The 21548-nt window shown below is 44.0% G+C and overlaps 2 protein-coding genes and 1 pseudogene across 2 annotated transcripts; 2 read left to right on the forward strand and 1 right to left on the reverse strand.

Moving 5' to 3' along the window:
- The window catches only part of LOC135542971 (serine/threonine/tyrosine-interacting-like protein 2), a 25225-nt pseudogene extending 20840 nt beyond the window's left edge, over positions 1–4385 (reverse strand).
- A 1175-nt stretch (positions 4386–5560) lies between these two features.
- Positions 5561–8280, forward strand: LOC135543282 (protein CREG1-like). Its single transcript, XM_064970430.1, has 4 exons — positions 5561–5929; positions 6384–6503; positions 6611–6816; positions 7146–8280. The coding sequence occupies exons 1-4, from the start codon at positions 5636–5638 to the stop codon at positions 7165–7167; spliced, it is 642 nt and encodes a 213-aa protein (XP_064826502.1). The 5' UTR covers positions 5561–5635; the 3' UTR covers positions 7168–8280.
- Positions 8281–8626: 346 nt separating this feature from the next.
- Positions 8627–21546, forward strand: LOC135543284 (T-cell surface glycoprotein CD3 zeta chain-like). Its single transcript, XM_064970436.1, is given in 8 exon segments — positions 8627–8926; positions 19940–20040; positions 20171–20212; positions 20292–20307; positions 20310–20365; positions 20470–20499; positions 20596–20685; positions 20993–21546. Coding segments are annotated over 8 exon segments (462 nt in total). The 5' UTR covers positions 8627–8865; the 3' UTR covers positions 21059–21546.
- The last annotated feature ends 2 nt before the right edge of the window (positions 21547–21548 follow it).

The raw sequence follows: 21548 nt of genomic DNA on the forward strand, positions 1-21548 counted from the left end.
CCTTGAAACTGTGGTTGGTTGTAATCTTGCTGCTCCTGCTGCATGTGGCTAGATTCTGGGTGGTTGTATGCTGGCTGTTGCTGAGGTCCTGGGTGGTTGTAGTGAAAAGGGGGTGGTGGTGTGTTGTGGTTGTTGATTGTGCCTTCTGTGACGTCAGCGGAGGCCCCAGCAAGCACACCCATCATATCAGGTTTCTTGTATGGACGTGTCCTCTTTGTCTCCTCTGCCCATGTGCCTATTCTGCTCAGCCTCCGCTCTCTCTCTCTCTCTTGTTCCTTTCTTCTTGAATAAATGGCTCCTATTTCTTGCTGCCTCACTATCTTTTCCTCTATTCTCTGATCTAAATATTCGTTGAATTTGAGTTTGGGAACAGTAATTGAGGCCATATTGACGATGCACTATGTCTGGGTCCTATAGCTATCTTCGTGCACTTAGCCCGTCGCTTGGTCGAAACCAGCGATGTATTCCTGGTGCCGACACAAACTTCTCTCTTTTGTCTCACCCTCGTGCACAAAGAGCTTTGTAGAATTACTATACTATCGAAAAGGGATATTCGCGAGATAATTATGCGTCTAGGGTAGTTTATTGGAGTAGACTGTATTAAAATATTGAAAAGGGATATTCGCGAGATAATTATGCGTCTAGGGTAGTTTATTGGAGTAATTCTACAACTTCACACACTTCTACTGCCTGGCCAATTGTTAGTGTCCCAAACGCCTACTTTTGGGTCAATGACAATGCATTCAAATGCCTTCTGTAATATTTGTCAAATTAATTCTAGGCAACACCAACAGCACCAAGGGAACAAAAATCAATTCGTTACACAGCACGGCGGCCGCACACCCCCGCCCAAACTTTAGACTCGGTGGTCAAATTTAGAGTCGGTGGTCGGTATCACTCGGTCTCATGAAACGGTCAATCAGTGACATTAATCTGGGGAGATCAGGTTTAATTCCTTCACTCCTTGTCCAATTCTTAACTTATTAACTGATTCTCCTGGTGGGATGTCAACTCCACTAGTCCCAGTCCTGCTTAATACGTCTCTATCAATTAACAAAACATTTCATCATCTCATTCACATTTCATTTCACTAAGTCATCAAATTCCTCACTGTTCACTCAGTTGATCGTCACATCCACTAGTGCCAGACTGTATGAATAAGATTTATCACATATCACATTTCATCTCACTAAGTCATCAAATTCCTCACTGTTTACTCAGTTGATCGTCACATCCACTAGTGCCAGACTGTATGAATAAGATTTATCACATAATTGCACAGTTGATATCATTACTGTATGAATAAGCAATGCCTTTGGTTATCGGATAATTTTTTTCATAAATTTAACAGCAATTCATACTCACGCCTCAGTAGTACTGATCATAATTTGGGATATTGACTATAATATAATATGCAGATTTTGATTTAACAGGTTCTGCTTACCTTATATTTGTCGAGCTCTTGGATCAGTTTTCCTGAGGCGAGTTGAATCCCTGATGGCTCCTTTCAGACAGGTCGCCCGTCCTTTGAATCTGTCGTCAACTTGTCTTTTCTCTCATCAACTCTCTATGGACCGAATTCATGGGTTAAACCATCCTCTGCTACCATTTGTTGATGAATAAGTATATGGGAAATGAGATCAAGTTGAGACTCTGGACAAGGCGGATAAGGTATAATAAAAGACCATTTATTCAATGCGTAATGATGTCTGGTAAAACGTGCACACGGCTCCTTCGTCCAGCTCTTATGGAACTTTCGGAAAAAAGAGGCCGAAACATGATATGCAGTCCCTTAAATACATTGAAATGACGTAGGTAGATTCTGGTAGTCCTGGTTTCTGGTAGGTTGCTTGTAGGTGATAGACAGTCCCCTCCAGCCTGGTGTCCGTATCCCGTTGGTTCTTGACAGAGTTCTTTGTCTTTGGAGCCCATCCCGAAGGAGGTCGGGTGTTTGTGTTTTAGGAATTTCAGTATATATGTTCAGTATATGTGTTATCTCAATCAGCCACCCGTACAGGGTTGTACCAGTGCGATTAGTATCTACAGAAGGGTTATGACACAGTGTGCAAGCCACAATTGCATGGTTAGGCCACAGGCAGACAACAGTCAGTGAATGCGTTATTACATGCGTTTAATATGTTTATTACAGTAGGGACCCTGTGCATCTTTATTTTGGTGTTTTTCAGAGTCAGTAGAAAGGCCTCTTTTAGTGTCCTAGGTTTTCATAACTGTGACCTTAATTGCCTACCGTCTTTAAGCTGTTAGTGTCTTAATGACCGTTCCACAGGTGCATGTTCGTTAATTGTTTATGGTTCATTGAACAAGCATGGGAAACAGTATGTAAACACTTTACAATGAAGATCTGTTAAGTTATTTGGATTTGTATGAATTCTCTTTGAAAGACAGGGTCCTGAAAAAGGGATGTTTCTTTTTTAGCTGAGTTTATAAATGCAACATGTAACATTTTCATTGATTTGACTGAGTTACAGTTCATATGAGGAAATCAGTCAATTGAAATTAATGTATTAGGCCCTAATCTATGGATTTTACATGACTGGGAGTACAGTAAATGATGTTGGAGGCAGCTTATGGTAGAGCAATGAACATTTAATTATCTGGCAACAGTTCTGTTGGCAGGTAGCCTAGCAGTTAAGCGTGTTGGGCTAGTAACTGAAATGTTGCTGGTTCAAATCCCAAGCCAACTTGGTAAAACAAAATCTGTCAATATGCCTTTGTGCAAAGCACATAACCCTAATTGCCCCTGTAAGTTTCTCTGGATAAGAGCATCTACAGATGGACAAAAAAATGATTCATGCAGTTTGCATGCTCCCTCAAAATTTGAGATGTGGCATTGTGTTGTGACAAAACTGCACATTTGAGAGTACTTTGTCCCCAGCACTCCTTGCATACGTACTGAAAATATGATGAATTATAGATCATCTTCACTGTCCAACTGCATTGTGGCAGCGTAGCCTAGTGGTTAGTAACTGAAAGGTTGCAAGATCAGATCCCCAAGGTACAAATCTGTTGTTCTGCCCCGGAACAAGGCAGTTAACCCACTGTTCGTAGGCCTTCATTGAAAATAAGAATTTGTTCTTAACAGACTTGCCTAGTTAAATAAAGGTAAAATAAAAATTGTCACGGAGCTGGAACCAGCAGTAGAGGATGGAGTGGCCTTAAAGCTGTGGTGCCAAACTGCTGCAGAACTTCACTTGGTAGTTTATGCTGGTAACAGGTATTACCAGCCAGCTTCAGTCCATACCGCACCAGGAGTATAGAGTTGACAGTGTGCAGTGACATTCTATTTCTTAACTTTGACTTGACCACACTCATTTGGCTGAACAGCCGTTCAACCTCCGCATTTGAGTGTAGCAAGGAGAGGACAGTGAGTGCAGCTTTGCACAGTTCTTCAAATGGATTCGACCTGGAAGAGTCTGTGTAGTTATTGACTTCACTCCAAAATTCAACTGTATTTTCAGTTGAGTCCCACCTAAACAGATTGATGTTTCTCCATTGGGAAACAATTTCATCAATTGTTCGGGGCTGGTATCCCAGTAGCTCAGCTACTTTAATAATTTCAGTGGTGCCTTTATTGTGCTTTAGTGTTTCCTTAACACTGAACAAGGCCATGTGTCACAAGGCTTCTATGTTGTCTGGGAGCCTTGCTTGCAGCTCCTTGCTTAAAGCAACAATGTAGTTGATGCACCATCTCCGAATGACCTTTTTGTCCTCTGGCGCAAGACTGAGTTGGTACACCGTGCTCTCGAAAAGGTACCCAAGGTATGGTAATGGACTGAGATGTCCATCAATGGCATCCTTCAGGACATCCATTTTTGCCATAGGCTTGACTACTCTGCTGCAAATTGATGTTAAGAGGTATACCAGATTGTCCTAAAGCTTGACAGGATCTGTTTGCTCTCCCTCAAATGACTTCACTGCAACTTGTACGTCAGACAGGATTGATTTCAAGAACATCAGGTAGACATAGTTGGTCTTGTCCATGTATGTGGCGTGGAGCACCTCCGCCATGTAGTAATGCTCACTGGCCTTGGTCACCTCAAAGTGGAGTTTCAGTTCTTCCCACTGGCTCAATATACCAGTTACTGCAGGCTCAATCGATAGCCAACGTGTGGCACACACTTTGGTGATCTGCAGGCGTTTCTGGCCACAATTAATGGTAACATACACTGCTTTGTACGCCTCGTGCCGTTTTGGGGAAATGGAAAACCGGTTGTAGGTTTCCTGATTAAGTACTCAACACTCCTAGGGATGGTTTCTTTGGATGCTGCACTGACAGCCAATTGTAAAGAATGCCACACACGGCGGATGAGTACCAAATTGGGCAATGCACATTCTTCCTTTAAAATCTTGTGCACCCCAGTCATTACGGACGCATTGTCAGTGCCAATACCCTGAAGATCCTCTTTTTAAGGTTACACTTCTCAAGAAACTCAACTACCACCTTTACTATTGATCTGGCATCACCCCCTCCAATTCAACCAGCCCGAGAAATGTGGACACAACGGTTCTTTTTTAGCACTGAAATACTGAATCACCACATGCAGGTATTTCGAGACTTTGACATCAGTGGACTCATCCAAAAGGAGACTGAACTTCTCATCCCTAACTTCTGATGTTACCCTTTTGAGAAAACAAGGAGCCAGTACTCCCTAATAATTTCTGCGCATTTGGAAGTTTGTTGCTGCCACAGAATCTGGGCAGCTTTCAAGCCATACCTAAATGTTTGCATACTAGCATCTAACAATGCTCCTGCAATGGCCGTTGCCATAGTAGCTTCTGCCCTTTTGTAGTTATCCACTTTCTTAACCAACTGTGGTAATGTAGACTGCGTTGTGGGGTTGTACGGTTTTGATTTATTTATATGCTTTGCTGTAGCACAATGATTTTGATGTCATACATTTTTGCAAGCATGTCTGATTTGCACTATGCACAGTATGCCTGACAATCATCCCCAATTACTGGCTTCAGCCACCTTTTAATTAAATTCAGGTACAGACTCCCACTCTTTTCTGTACTTCTGGCTATACAATTTTGATTGAGCCATGTTGATTGATGTTGTAAGTTCTGTTCAAGATCAAACATTTGTGACCAACTATATTCATTGGGTTTGTCTCGTCGAAAGCATACTACTGCTGCTGCAGTCAGCCAACAATGACTTGCAATTTGCTGAAATTACTGCTGTCCTGTTGCTGCCTGTGCACGATCTGAGCGCCTGCTGGTGACGCCACTCACAATGCAGTTTTGCAGCCAGGCAAGTGTGTTGTGACTGAGTGTGTGACAGAGGAAATCGGATTTGAGTCATTTAGAGGGAAAATGCATTTTAGCGTTTGAGTCACTTTTCAAAAGTTGCTAAAAGTTCCAAATACATTTTTAAAAGTAGCTAAATTTGTGGCTAGGTGCTGGTTGAAAAAAAGTTGCCAGGGTACTCTGAAAAATTGCTCAATCTAGCAACAAAATTGCTAAATTGGCATCACTGCGCCCAGATGTAAAGTCACATGACACACGTCCCTGATCACGTCCCCTAAGATTATTTGCACGTGACCGCAGCGTACAAAACACTCCTCGTCCCTTTCTTTCTACATGTGTTTACGACGTTCTTATACCTCAGTGGTTTATGGAGGAGATGGAAGTCAACATGAACACATTGCTGGCAGCAGGGCTTCTACTGCTTTTCGTTATGCCCGGAGAACTTTACAGAATCCCTCCGCACGAGGAAGTCGCCAGGATGGCTAGATTCGTCGCCAACCAGTGCAACTGGGCTTCCATGGCCACAATATCGACCCATGAGCCAGTGCAAGGACAACCCTTCTCCAATGCGTTCTCTACCAGTGACGGACCAGTTGGGTCTGGGACTGGGGTGCCCTACATGTATCTCACCACTATGGAGATCTCTGTCCAGGATTTAAAGGTGGGTTCGACAATATTTCTGTCAATTGCAACGTAAGAAAGTTATGGATCACTGGTGCCAACAATGTCAAGACAATACAATAACGTGAAGTCGATGACAGATAAGGTTATTATTTGCATTATGTCGCCTACTGCAAGAAAAATTATGCAACTCATTGGCCCATCATGAGTCAGCTGCTTTTGGGGCGTGACACAGCATTTTTTTGTAATGACGTCACATTTCAGTCTTATGTTGACTGTGGCAATGAATTGACAGCTCCTAGTCTGACCCAGCCAGCACCATGTATGCCAGTTTATGACACACTCTTTGGGCTCAATTCAGTCAGATCACCATTAGCCAGCATCCGCATGAACTTTGTTAGAGCTGTCAAATTCACAAGCGGCCTATATGTGTGACGCCATTCAAAAGGGATGTGCTGAAGAGTAAGGAGATACTGACTGACTGTGTGTTTCAGGTGAACCCCCAGGCATCCTTGTCCATGTCCCTGGCCCAGACAGACTTCTGTAAGAACCAAGGATACGACCCTCAGGATCCCCTTTGTGCCCACATCATCTTCTCTGGCTCTGTGCTGGAGGTGAGGGTTAATGACACACACTCACACACACAATCAGTCTCACTCACTTGCACAGTGTTTATCTTCATGAATCCTCACTGTTCTGTTTACCTGTATGTTTCTGACAGATTAACGGTACAGAGGCCACCTTTGCCAAGAAAGCCCTGTTCAGTCGCCACCCTGAGATGGTCGACTGGCCCACCGACCACAACTGGTTCTTTGCCAAGATGAACATCACCAAGGTGTGGGTTCTGGACTACTTTGGAGGGGTGAAGACAGTCACCCCAGAAGACTACTTCAAGGCTACACCCTACCCTACAAGAGACACCAATGAGTGAGTAGCTATTGATGCTTTTCTCTTGCCTTTGAGGCCCTGTCCAGAAACAACCCCTAGCCTCTGACACTGGATCAGTGACTAGGGGTTCCATTGCCTCGTGCAAATAATCTTAGGATGCACTTTTGTGGAGTGCACCTCTGAAACAGAGCCTGATTGGTCAGATGTCATGGAGTTTGATCAATGTGTCATCAATATGGTTTATTGTCAGGAATGAAAGTGATGAATAGCACTAGGTGCACGTGACAAAAATGTACTGAGTCACTGTTTTAGTTTACAGTGGCTTCAGAACAGCTGACCGTTGTATTTCTGTCTTGTGATTCTTTTAGGAGGACACCACAGCCAGTTTGATGTGGAGGAATCCTAAGTGTTTCATAGTGATCTAGAGGGCAGGGGAGGATGGACCCAATATTTGGAACAATGAAGACTTTTTTTTCTTTTCTTCCCCCAACTAAATTTGCTCAATAATGGCCATTTGCTGACTTCCAAATAATGTAATATCTACTGGGGTGTCTGGGGGAAGGGGATGGTTTGGAATTCAGCATTTCTCTCATATGCTTCCAATTTGAATGTATGGCTATAGGGATGGATCTCTGTGTGTAATTGTGGGTTATACCCTTTAGGAAGCTCTATTGTTGTGTAATATAATTATTTTAAGAAGGACTGCCTTTTGTCGTTAGGGAGTTAATTTGGCTTTTGTAGTTATAAGAAAGAATTGATGGTATCTCTCCCATGTGAGCAGCCATATGCAGTGTTGTATTTTTACCACAAGAGGGGGAGGTGTGATGCTTGGTACAGACAGAAGCAACTGGCTTGAAGGGTAGTTTGACCAAATGACATGTTGTGGTAGTAGTATGGAGGTGATTTTTGGGGTATGCATTTGGGGTATGCCAACAAGGGTACCACCACTCTATTGTTTTTGGACAATGCCACCAATAAGCTGTAGCAAGGTAAACAAACCCACATTCTGGGTGGCAGATGCTAGCGCCATAGAATACCTTTTAATGTAGGTAACATCAATTAGAATAAGTTGTAATTTGGGTGAACCATTTCTTTAAAGCAGAGGAAAAACATGACGCTCTTGTTGAATAAATTGTGTGTTATAGTTAGTGGTATGTGTTGATTATGAAGCATTGCACTTGTCATCTACAAATCCATTTCTCATTTTACAAGTAAACCTTTTTTAGTCTAGTCTTCATTTAATCAGTTTGGGTCTAATTCTTTTAAATTCAATATCATGCCAAAATATAACTAAATATGACATGCATTTAAAACAAAATATATTCAGTTTTACAACATCACTTCTGATTTTTGCTGGAATTTAAATACATTCTTTGTATATTTTCTACGTGAAATAAGTATTTGTGCTCCTCTATTCTCTATTGATGCTGACACAATACATATTTTTGTAAACAAAATGATGGATGATTTGTATAAATAAAGCTATATTTTCTATGTACAGTACTTTCCTTTGTTCTTGTTAAATGTAATATTTATCTTATTAAATAATCAGATTGGTTTTCCCATGTAGGATGCAAGTAAGCATGACTGGGCTACCAGGTAGATGAGTCCAATAGAACTTATAGCACACAGCTCTTCAGTCACTGGGCTACTAAGTAGATGAGTCCAATACAATTGTATAACACACAGCCCTTCAGTCAAAAACATATTCCTCTCAACATTGACAGGAAGTGCCTCCTCTGAGTAATAAGGAGCCATATCTTTAGAGTTGAGGATAAGGGAAGTGTAGGCCAGGCTGAGAGAGGCGTGTGTGTCTGTCTTGTGTAACCAGGTGGAGCAACACTAAGCCACTTCCTGTACGCTAAGGCGAGGAGCCGCCAGCGAGTCGAGGCATCACTCAGCCTCAAGCAGCTGCTGTAGGAGGACAACACCACCCCAACACAGAGAGAGAGACAGGAGAACGAGAGGTTGCCCACAAAACCCAGCTTTGGAGGGCCATCATCCCCCAAGGCCCAGGAAGACAGCAGAGAGGAGTGTGGGACGGTTTCTAAGAGAAGGGGCTCGACCGCACCCTTCCAGAAAGGAGCGATGGCCCCTCGGAAGTGGACGGGAGGCCTGCTGGTCCTGTCTACTACACTACCCTATGTCGGTAAGACCCCTCCAAACCCTGTTTCTCTTTGCACCTGGGCTCATCCCTGACCCCTGTCAATTGGTGCTCAACCATCTGAAGCCTCCATCAACCTGATATCATCAAAGAGCTGGTGTAACTCTGTAGTATTTAGCTGAAAGTCTAGTTGACTCATTATAGACCATTATACAGCTGTACAGGCACCCACTCAAATGAAGTCGTACTACCTATGATGCCTGCATGGTGCTTTGAATCCTGGCTGGGTAAAACACGGCTCACTCATGGTGGTGTCCTCTGTTTCTCAACAAGAGGCGGCCATCTTTGATGAAGCAGGAAAAGACAAATGAGGGAGAGCAAAACACAGCGCTGTAGTCATATAGAGGGTTTAATAAACACAAGCGTTCCAGATTCTCACACAGGTGTTTAGAACCAGGGCATATTGTTAGATGAAATGCTAACTTGACCCATATTTAACTTCTTGGCCCTGAATGAAGGGACTTTTTACTACCACATTTACTACTCTCCATCGTGTCAATGCCTCACGTTGGTTTGGATTGGCTTTTAAATGTTCCGTTACTGTGAAGTGTGTGATCTGTATTGGACAGAGACCCGGCTCGGACTTTGTGTTGGGTTTTGATCATGTGGAGAATACAGAGGTGTCTGCTGTCTCCTTCCACTCTGATTGTTGTGTTCTCTCATCAAAGGGGACAGGTTGAATATTTTTTTTAAACAAGCAAATTTAAAACATCTACCTAGATTTGTTAATTCCAGTAAAATTATCACTTTCCTGTTCCAACAGTCATTCTCAAACCCTCACTGTCAGTGTAAGTTACGGTATTGTTGTTGTATTGTTATGTTTAATAAATAAGGCCTGAAGAGGGTGTAGTGTATGGCCAATATACCATGGTTAAGGGTTGTTCGTATGCACGACGCAACGCAGAGTGCCTGGATAAAGCCCTTATCCGTGGTATAATGGCCATATACCACAAACCCCCGAGGTACCTTATTGCTGGTATAAACTGGTTAGACATGTAATTAGTTTGAAAATAAAAGAGAGCCGCACACTCTAGGAGCTCAGATGCAAACATTATACCCTGATGAAGACAGCTTGGCTGTCAATGTTGGTAATTAAATGTTTGCATCTGAGCTCCTAGAGTGTGCGGCTCTCTTTTATTTTCAAACTAATTACATGTCTAACCAGTTTCTACTCCGCTAGCCAGCACCTCGTCTTAATAGTGGTGCGTTTCTTTTTCTTCTAGACATGTTACTAGAACAGTCAAAATAAATGTTTTGTTATACAGTCTCAAATACCACGGCTTTCATCCAATCCGTATTCATGGCTCGAACCACCCAGTTTATAATCTAGTGCAAAGTATGTGGTGCATTACTCTCAATCAATAATAATACTTTTATTATATTGAAATTAGGGATAGTCTATCTGGACAAATACTGTTTTCATTGTGAGTAGCTATATACCTTACGATTACCTTGTCATTATCACTTAGCACTGTGCTGTAATGTTCTACCAGAAAGGGTAATGTAATCATAGAACACAACCAGTGAAATAAAGGTTATGGTAAGGTTTAGAAAAGGAGGAGAGAGAGCATTATGATTTGACTTTTGTTTTCTCAAAGACAGAGCGAGGGGTCACTTGAAGAATATCTAATGCGGAAATATATTTTGGATTGGTTCACGCTAACAACGAAATTGCTAATGATTACTTCATTTCAAAATATTTATTTCATAATTGTAACTTTCTGATTTTACAGAGGCAGTGTCGGCAACGTAGGCTAGTCTACAGTATGTGTGAGCGCTCTGGCCCCATTGTCAACCAATTTGTATTTATTAGAGATCTGCCATTAGCTACTCTTCCTGGGGTCCAAACACATTAAGACACATTACACATAAAACAAAAGATGAAACAGTACATTATTACACCACTACATATTTACAATACAAAATGTATAATACCACCGTACAACAATGTGTGTGTGTGTGTGTGTGTGTGTGTTCGTATGCGTGTGAATGATGGCCAACTCTTTATTTAGATAAAACTTTCCCAGCTTTTTAAATTGCTTATGGTTACTGTACTATGCGTTTAAATAATGGTGGGTTCTTTTAGACAATATACAAGTGTCCTATTCGGACGGTGAAGATGTCCAGTTAGGCAGTATATCGTAATCTATACAAGTCCTCTTACACGCTTATTAGAGAACGTGTCAGTGTTGTCAATAGCTTCTCCACTTTGAGCTTTATGATTTGCTCATTGTGTTTGCATTAGAGAAACAATCAATGTATTTCAACCTCTTCATTTAATTTTCAGTTAGCGGTTCTCTCCTTTCTGCCAGTTGGCTGTGCCATTTTGGGGAAGCTTTGTTTTTGAACCCGTCATAGAACAGTGTTTGGTGTGAGATACATTACTGTAACCATGACAGGGTTGGGGTTGTCTCTCACTCATATCCCACTGAGACAGAGAACCATGTAGGAGGGCCTTCTGTTTCCGCTCTCAACAACACAAGAGTTTGAAAGTTGATACTACCAGTTACACTAACTAATTAAATCCCAATGACAAAAATGCAATAGTCTATTCAAAATGTTTTAATGCAATTCATCCAGCTAAATTGCACCCTTAATATTGGCCTGTGTGTTAAACTAAACTATGCTGTCATTGCTCAACAGGCTCTAAAGACTGATCAGCAATCTCTGAAAAATAAAACATAAACATGTTTTTTTTACTACTCAAATCATCTGATTATGTAATTGAAACAAACAGTGTCTTCAGAGGCAAAAGCTGAATGGAAATGTATTCGTCTTCCAAAATAGTTTTCCGTGGGTGAAATCACATGACTCAATGACGGTACATCAAAGTTGCTGAGTGTCACTTTTCAAACAAGGATTTTAACACACCTACTTGATTCTCTCTTTCCAACAAACTTCTTCCGAGAAATGACAAATGTTGATGTCACCACATTGCAAAATAATCTATCAAAACAAAGATTTCAGTCCGTTTCCTTTTAGGAGACCAGTGGATAGATGGTATGTTCCATCAACACGTCACTGGCAGTACATGGTGCTAAAGTTGGCAATAAAAGACCTCAGCAGCAAACTCTTTAACAACAATTAAAACGCTTGTGACCTTTGACCTTTACATTCAAATTGTCACCGTTTACCTGTGGCCACTGCACTGGTCAGGCCTGAGATGGACTAGACTGAGGCTACTATTCAATCAAACACACAATCCTTGTTTTATGGGCTATTTCAAAATGAACTCTCCCCTTAATGTAATAATCAATGTTGGATTCACATACTCAGTGAAAAACAGGCGAGGTTCCCACACAACGTAGACAAATTCCAATATTTCTGTTTAAAATATTTTATTCTTGCAAATTCACATGCATACATTCACACACTCAAAACTGTGCAATATATTATACAACTGGAATCTGTTGTGTCTCAGGGTTTGAAATACGAACTCTGACCGCAATGCAGAGAGAGAGAGACCAAGATATGGCCTTGTAGCGATGCAGCTATTTCTTAAAAATAGTTATTAGGAAACAACCTGCGGAGCTCATCATGTCAGGTCTGATACACCTGCCCCCTACCACTTGTATCCATGCCCCCCCAGCCTCTCACTGACAGCTTCACACTCAAAGCTTCCTGTGTCAGATATCACTTCACGATGATCTGCGATCTAGTACATGACCGTAATCATACCTCACGTTTCATGGTGCTGGGGTTAATCACATTACATTTAATTTCCTGTCGGTAGGCCTCTTACAGGACATGTGGTTTCTCCATATCCCTGTAGTTCAGTTTGGAGTGTGGGTGTAGTTGACCCTAACCTAAGGCGCACAACATGTAATCATGGTTAACCTTCACTTGTTCACATGTAAATGTGTTTCACAATGGAAGTATTGCACAATATGGTGCTATAAAGCATCACATTTGAGTATGAAGTAATGATGAACACAGATCAATTTTTTAATGTCAACCTTAACGTGATGAACTATCTGGAGCAAGTACTTTGAATTGGAGACAAAGTATTGCGGGGTGGCAGGGTAGCCTAGTGGTTAGAGCGTTGGACTAGTAACCGGAAGGTTGCAAGTTCAAACCCCCGAGCTGACAAGGTACAAATCTGTCGTTCTGCCCCTGAACAGGCAGTTAACCCACTGTTCCTAGGCCGTCATTGAAAATAAGAATTTGTTCTTAACTGATTTGCCTGGTTAAATAAAGGTACCACATGTGTTTGGCCCTTTCTGCAGAGGCCCCTGAGGAGGCTTTAACCACACTAAGGTTTACCTGTGGTGGGAAGGGAGAGACTGTCTGTAAGGCGACCACAGTGCTAGTGATAGTGGAAATGTCTCCCTCCTAGGTCAAAAGACAAAAAGTTACTGAAAACAAATCAATTGTTTACTGAATGACCTCATTGTAAATGTTGTTTTGTAGTATGTACACATTAAAAGGTGCTACTGTTCAAACATCAGAATCCTCTTTTATTCCTACCCAGAATATGACTTGGTGCTGCTAGCAATTAACAATCTAGTGAGAGAAACAGAATTTACACAAACTGCTCTATTCATTCCGATCCGATCCGCTTTAGCCAACATCCGCACAGCGGCCGTTTCGGAGGTGCCGGAGGTAGGACTGTGTTAGGAGCTGTCAAATCCACAAGCGGCTCCTGGCATTATACCTAAAGTGGACATTGCCATTGGCTGCACGGAGTGGCATGAACAGAAATCCCATGCAGCCTTGTTTCTAAGTCAGAACAGTGGAATGTGAGATGTGATCTACACCTCCATTATGACGATAGAAACGATTTGGTTGAATGTTTTTCAATGTGAGCGTCATGATTTCTAGAGCCTCCACTTTCTCCTTCTGAACTTCTAACGCCAGTGGGACAGTGTGGCTTCGTGACAATGATCGCAAGAGCAGCTGCTCGCCGATTTGTTGGCGCCAGCGCAGTTCCACCTCCTTCGACAACGGCGAAACATCTGCTATGCGGGTGTCTGCTATCGCCGGTTAACCCTTGATCTGATTGAAGCCAGAGTTTACATACATTATACAAAAAAGTCAAGTGAATACAGTTGATGCGGTGTGCAACGCTGTGCACCGTTCCTCAGTCTCTACCGTTTACACTGAGTGTACAAGACATTAGGAACACCTGCTCTTTCCATGACAGACTGACCAGGTGAAGCTGGGATCCCTTATTGATGTCACTTGTTAAATCCACTTCAATCAGTGTAGATGAAGGGGAGGAGACTGGTTAAAGAAGGATTTTTAAGCCTTGAGAGAATTGAGACATGGATTGTGTCGTCTGTGTGTGATTCAGAAGGTGAATTGGCAAAACAAAACATTTAAGTGGCTTTAAACAGGGTACGGTAGTAGGTGCCAGGCACACCGGTTTGTGTCTAGAACTTCAACGCTGCTGGGTTTTTCATGCTCAACAGTTTACCGTGTGTATCAAGAATGGAGTCAAGGGCCTCCCGGGTGGCGCAGTGGTTAAGGGTGCTGTACTGCAGCGCCAGCTGTGCCATCAGAGACTCTGTCGTAACCGGCCGCGACCGGGAGGTCCGTGGTGCGACGCACAATTGGCATAGCGTCGTCCGGGTTAGGGAGGGCTTGGCCGGTAGGGATGTCCTTGTCTCATTGCGCACCAGCGACTCCTGTGGCGGGACGGGCGCAGTGCGCGCTAACCAAGGTTGCCAGGTACACGGTGTTTCCTCCGGCACATTGGTGCGGCTGGCTTCCGGGTTGGATGTGCGCTGTGTTAAGAAGCAGTGCGGCTGGTTGGGTTGTGTATCGGAGGACTTTCAACCTTCGTCTCTCCCGAGCCCGTACGGGAGTTGTAGCGATGAGACAAGATAGTAGCTACTACAACAATTGGATTCCACAAAATTGGGGAGAAAAGGGGTAAAAAAGAAGAAAAAAAAAGAATGGAGTCAACATGGGCCAGCACCCCTGTGGAACGCTTTCGACATGCCCCAACGATTTGAGGCAATTCTGAGAGCAAAAGGTGGTGCAACTCAATATTGGGAAGGTGTTCCTAATATTTGTACACTCAGTGTATATTATGTTGACCTAAGACTGCAGGAACAATCCCACACAAGACCTGTAGGCCTTTGTTTTAAGGGTCAGGGTGCAACTTTATGCTTCTGATTCCACACTTTCAATAGCTCTGCCTCCGTCCCACTTTCAATAGCTCTGCCTCCGTCCCACTTTCAATAGCTCTGCCTCCGTCCCACATTCAATAGCTCTGCCTCCGTCCCACTTTCGATAGCTCTGCCTCCGTCCCACTTTCGATAGCTCTGCCTCCGTCCCACTTTCGATAGCTCTGCCTCCGTCCCACTTTCGATAGCTCTGCCTCCGTCCCACTTTCGATAGCTCTGCCTCCGTCCCACTTTCGATAGCTCTGCCTCCGTCCCACTTTCGATAGCTCTGCCTCCGTCCCACTTTCGATAGCTCTGCCTCCGTCCCACTTTCGATAGCTCTGCCTCCGTCCCACTTTCGATAGCTCTGCCTCCGTCCCACTTTCGATAGCTCTGCCTCCGTCCCACTTTCAATAGCTCTGCCTCCGTCCCACTTTCGATAGCTCTGCCTCCGTCCCACTTTCAATAGCTCTGCCTCCGTCCCACATTCAATAGCTCTGCCTCCGTCCCACTTTCAATAGCTCTGCCTCCGTCCCACATTCAATAGCTCTGCCTCCGTCCCACATTCAATAGCTCTGCCTCCGTCCCACATTCAATAGCTCTGCCTCCGTCCCACATTCAATAGCTCTGCCTCCGTCCCACATTCAATAGCTCTGCCTCCGTCCCACATTCAATAGCTCTGCCTCCGTCCCACATTCAATAGCTCTGCCTCCGTCCCACTTTCAATAGCTCTGCCTCCGTCCCACTTTCAATAGCTCTGCCTCCGTCACACTTTCAATAGCTCTGCCTCCGTCCCACTTTCAATAGCTCTGCCTCCGTCCCACTTTCAATAGCTCTGCCTCCGTCCCACTTTCAATAGCTCTGCCTCCGTCCCACATTCAATAGCTCTGCCTCCGTCCCACATTCAATAGCTCTGCCTCCGTCCCACATTCAATAGCTCTGCCTCCGTCCCACATTCAATAGCTCTGCCTCCGTCCCACTTTCTATAGCTCTGCCTCCGTCCCACTTTCTATAGCTCTGCCTCCGTCCCACTTTCTATAGCTCTGCCTCCGTCACACTTTCTATAGCTCTGCCTCCGTCCCACTTTCTGAGGGTGAACGACAGAACGGACAAAGGGTCAGGGAGGATGAAGGAAATACATTTTAAATGGAAATAACTTTGATATTGTGATGCTGTAGTCTTTACACAGAGAAGACCTCAATGAAATAATTCACAAATGACTATACAATCTAGCTGTGTTCTATAGCTGTTGCTGTAGGTTTTATTATTTGCACAATTAATTAAATACATTTTTTCGGATTCTGAAAGGCAAGGAAAACCAACCGAATGTTCAATTTTGAACTCAATCATCAAGCTGCAAACATTTTGAATTGAGTATATCTTTTAGTCTCCTTGGATAAACGCATTCACCAAATGACTACATTATTACTTGATTAGACTAAGAAAGCATTTCCTGTTGTAGTGTTTCGATGAGGCCCCTCTTACAAGGTCCTAACAGGGTCGTCTTCATAAGCGCACACCTTAGCAAAACATTTTGCAACAGGAAACGAAAACAAATGTTTATTATTGGAAATAACTTTGATATTGTGTTTGTCTGTTATCTTCCGTCCAGGTACCTAATGAATACGACCCAGCACCAGTCTGCTACTGGAGCCCTGACCCTGTCTTCTATGAGTCACATCCTGTGTTCTGCCATTTTTAGTGCAGGTGACATGAGGCATTTTTCTTTTAGGCTGGAAAACAACCCTGGTGGTACAGTTTTGAATCAATCACAAGCTGCACAACCTTTTGAACTGACTGACACATGTAGACTACTGCACAGCCTCCTCTCTCATTCACTGACTGACACATGTAGACTACTGCACAACCTCCTCTCTCATTCACTGACTGACACATGTAGACTACTGCACAGCCTCCTCTCTCATTCACTGACTGACACATTAGACTACTGCACAACCTCCTCTCTCATTCTGACTGACACATTAGACTAGCCTCCTCTCTCATTCACTGACTGACACATGTAGACTACTGCACAACCTCCTCTCTCATTCACTGACTGACACATGTAGACTACTGCACACCTCCTTTCATTCACTGACTGGCACAAAAACAACCTCCTTCTCATTCACTGACTGGCACATGTAGACTACTGCACAGCCTCCTCTCTCATTCACTGACTGACACATGTAGACTACTGCACACCTCCTCACCATTCACTGACTGACACATGGAGACTACTGCACAGCCTCCTCTTCATTCACTGACTGACACATGTAGACTACTGCACAGCCTTTTCATTCACTGACTGACACATGTAGGCTATGCTCATCCTCCTCTTCATAGGCTGACTGACACATGTAGGTGGTACAGTGCTCCTCTCTCATTCCTGACTGACACATCATAGACCACATACCTCCTCTCTCATTCACTGACTGACACATGTAGACACTGCACAACCTCCTCTCTCATTCACTGACTGACACATGTAGACTACTGCACAACTCCTCTCTCATTCACTGACTGACACATGTAGACTACTGCACAACCTCCTCTCTCATTCACTGACTGACACATGTAGACTACTGCACAGCCTCCTCTCTCATTCACTGACTGACACATGTAGACTACTGCACAACCTCCTCTCTCATTCACTGACTGACACATGTAGACTACTGCTCAGCCTCCTCTCTCATTCACTGACTGACACATGTAGACTACTGCACAACCTCCTCTCTCATTCACTGACTGACACATGTAGACTACTGCTCAGCCTCCTCTCTCATTCACTGACTGACACATGTAGACTACTGCACAGCCTCCTCTCTCATTCACTGACTGACACATGTAGACTACTGCACAGCCTCCTCTCTCATTCACTGACTGACACATGTAGACTACTGCTCATCCTCCTCTCTCATTCACTGACTGACACATGTAGACTACTGCACAGCCTCCTCTCTCATTCACTGACTGACACATGTAGACTACTGCTCAGCCTCCTCTCTCATTCACTGACTGACACATGTAGACTATTGCACAACCTCCTCTCTCATTCACTGACTGACACATGTAGACTACTGCTCAGCCTCCTCTCTCATTCACTGACTGACACATGTAGACTACTGCTCAGCCTCCTCTCTCATTCACTGCAGGTGCAAGCGGACAGCAGATTGCAGTAGAAAACATCTCCACATCTACAAATACATGTATTATTACTAAACAGCAAGGGCTCTGTGCATGCAGACAGTTACCTGGAGGTCACATGATCATCCAGACACACAGATCAGGAAAAAAAGAGAATTGAACTTTTCTGAATGTGGAAACACACACACACACACACACACACACACACACACTTGTCTTTGTATTCACCGTGCTGAAGATCTCCTCCTATTGTCCCTCTGAAGGTAAACTCAGTTCAAGGCCAGGTGTTCTTAATGTTTGGTATACTCAGTGTATACTGTATACACTTCTTAAGAGTTTACTGACCACAGTGTTTCAGTGTCTCAGCCATCCTGAGGCCTGACCACAGTGTTTCAGTGTCTCAGCCATCCTGAGGCCTGACCACAGTGTTTCAGTGTCTCAGCCATCCTGAGGCCTGACCACAGTGTTTCAGTGTCTCAGCCATCCTGAGGCCTGACCACAGTGTTTCAGTGTCTCAGCCATCCTGAGGCCTGACCACAGTGTTTCAGTGTCTCAGCCATCCTGAGGCCTGACCACAGTGTTTGTGTCTCAGCCATCCTGAGGCCTGACCACAGTGTTTGTGTCTCAGCCATCCTGAGGCCTGACCACAGTGTTTCAGTGTCTCAGCCATCCCAGTGTCTCAGCCATCCTGAGGCCTGACCACAGTGTTTCAGTGTCTCAGCCATCCTGAGGCCTGACCACAGTGTTTCAGTGTCTCAGCCATCCTGAGGCCTGACCACAGTGTTTCAGTGTCTCAGCCATCCTGAGGCCTGACCACAGTGTTTCAGTGTCTCAGCCATCCTGAGGCCTGACCACAGTGTTTCAGTGTCTCAGCCATCCTGAGGCCTGACCACAGTGTTTCAGTGTCTCAGCCATCCTGAGGCCTGACCACAGTGTTTCAGTGTCTCAGCCATCCTGAGGCCTGACCACAGTGTTTCAGTGTCTCAGCCATCCTGAGGCCTGACCACAGTGTTTCAGTGTCTCAGCCATCCTGAGGCCTGACCACAGTGTTTCAGTGTCTCAGCCATCCTGAGGCCTGACCACAGTGTTTCAGTGTCTCAGCCATCCTGAGGCCTGACCTTAGGGTTTCATCGGCTTCTGTAATCCTGATTGCGTCCTTATCGTCAGTCTCTCTCTTGAAGGGAGGCCAAACTGTTTCTAGATCAGATATGTCCTAGTGGAAATGACAGATAAGGAGGGGGAGGGTGTATTTTGCAGTCCATGGACCGATACCTATCGTTTGGATGTGGCTGATTTGGTCTCTAAGCTTTAGTCAGTCCTGGTACAAAGTAAGTTGGAAACAGGTCTTTGCTGATGCCATATAAGTAACAGAAACACACACCTGGGGCTCACATAGGCAGTTATACCACCTCAGACTCAGAACGTGTTGCAGCTGAGGAAACCACTGAGCTAGATACAGCTCCACTCACCCCCACCACAAAAAGGCCTAGAGTCACAGCAACCACACTGAGCCTGACTGTCATATGACTGTCTTCCTGAGACGCACAGAGAGAGAGAAGTGAAAAAGTTAACTGTTTCTGTTCTATACATGTGAGAAAGTGAGTGCACATAGACACATACCCACTCTCACACACACACCTACTTCCATTCACCTTCCTGACATAATCTTTCTATCAGTGAGGGGTGGGTTTTACCGGGGGTGTTTGTGTGTGTGTTCTCATTAATGTCAACCTCTCCCCTGCAGAGGCGCTGACCCCACTGTACGACCCTAAACTCTGCTACATTCTGGACGGCTTCCTCCTGCTCTATGGTCTCGTCATCACTGGACTGTTGCTCAGAGAGAAAGTGAGTCCAGGTTTACACACCACTATATGGGTAGATGCAGATTAACCTCTGACTGGATATACGGGTACCAGTTTGTTTTAGGACCAGTTATTGTCTCAACATATTTGGCTGATCTCTCTCTGTCTTGTAGTTCTTCAAGGGCAAGATATTGGAGGATGACGATATCTACACTGTGAGTAGTCGTGTGTGTGTGTGTGTGTGGCAGGGGGGTTGTGTTAATGATCCTGGAACACTGTCCCTGTGTTTTCTAGGATCTGAAACCTACGGACGGGGCGGTTATGGACGAATAAACAGAAAAGATCCAGAGAGTGCAACGGCACGCGATGTAAGTGTGTGTGGATCTATATGTCGTGTAGAAGAATGAGATTCGTATTACCCCAATCATGCATCAAAAGCCTGATTCTGTGTACCTTGTTATATTATTCACAGAATCGCAGGAATAATGACGACACTTACACGGTACGTGCATTACCCAACATACAGTATCATTTCATGTTAGTTTAGATATTATAATAGATATGGATGTTTCTCATAACTCACTGTTTCCCTCCGCAGTCCCTTAAAAAACCAACAGACGACACGTACAGGGAGATCGCTGTGAAGGACAAGCAGCGCCGCAGGAACAAGAACGACCAGGTGTACCAGGTGTGTAGTTGAAGTTTATTTGTGGGATGCACAGGATACACATGGTTCACACAGTCCAATGAAACGCTTACTTGCACGTTCCCTATTGACCACGCCCCACCGCTGAAACCAACCAATTAACAAGGCCCGAATACACAAACAGCCCTTTCACTATTAGTTTCTCTCTGAGGGGACAGTGGTAGGGAAGTAGATGAGAGGGAAGGAAGTGTGCAGTGAGAGGTTTGGAACAAAGTGGATGAGGCAAGGGTTCAGTGAGAGATTTGGGATCAATCCTAGTTGACTGTGTCCCCCTCCATCTCTCTATCAGGGTTTGAGTGCCGCCACCAAGGATACCTATGACTCTCTCCAGATGCAGCCTCTCCCCCCTCGCTAACAGAAACATCATGGAGGATCACGCCTCGTCCAGCGGTCTGTCCTGTTTGCCTTTCTATCTGCAACCAGTATACTGCTACAGCGTTGTTGTATGCAACAGTTACATATCCCTCTTCTCAAATAATTTTAAATTGGTGAATAGTTATTTACCCACCAACATCTAATCACTGATATCTAGAACAGTCCTTGTTGTGTAAAAAGTATGTTTGCAGTTGTGTTACTCCTTTTTATCTTACAGGCTGTTGTTGGAAAATTTGTAGACTTTTGTGCCAGTAACAATTTCATAACTGTCTTAATATATGAACTTGATTATATTTTATCACTATTTTATGACTTTAGCTCGTCTCTTCTCCCCCCCCATACACCCCCAGTCTGTAACCTTTGACCTTGAAACTCATTCTACCAACCCTTCCTCATTGGCTACTGCTTTTCTAGTTTATACCTGGAGTAATGTAATTAAAGAATAAATCTGTAGGTTGTTATTTTGCATA

Source organism: Oncorhynchus masou, chromosome 7 (genome assembly GCF_036934945.1).
Source record: "Oncorhynchus masou masou isolate Uvic2021 chromosome 7, UVic_Omas_1.1, whole genome shotgun sequence".
In the NCBI taxonomy this organism is placed as follows: domain Eukaryota; kingdom Metazoa; phylum Chordata; class Actinopteri; order Salmoniformes; family Salmonidae; genus Oncorhynchus; species Oncorhynchus masou.

Coding starts and splice junctions, on each gene's coding strand:
- LOC135543282 (XM_064970430.1), top strand. CDS start 5,636: ATGGAGGAGATGGAAGTCAACATGAACACATTGCTGGCAGCAGGGCTT. Junction 5,930..6,383: donor TCTCTGTCCAGGATTTAAAG/GTGGGTTCGACA, acceptor TGTGTGTTTCAG/GTGAACCCCCAGGCATCCTT. Junction 6,504..6,610: donor TCTCTGGCTCTGTGCTGGAG/GTGAGGGTTAAT, acceptor TGTTTCTGACAG/ATTAACGGTACAGAGGCCAC.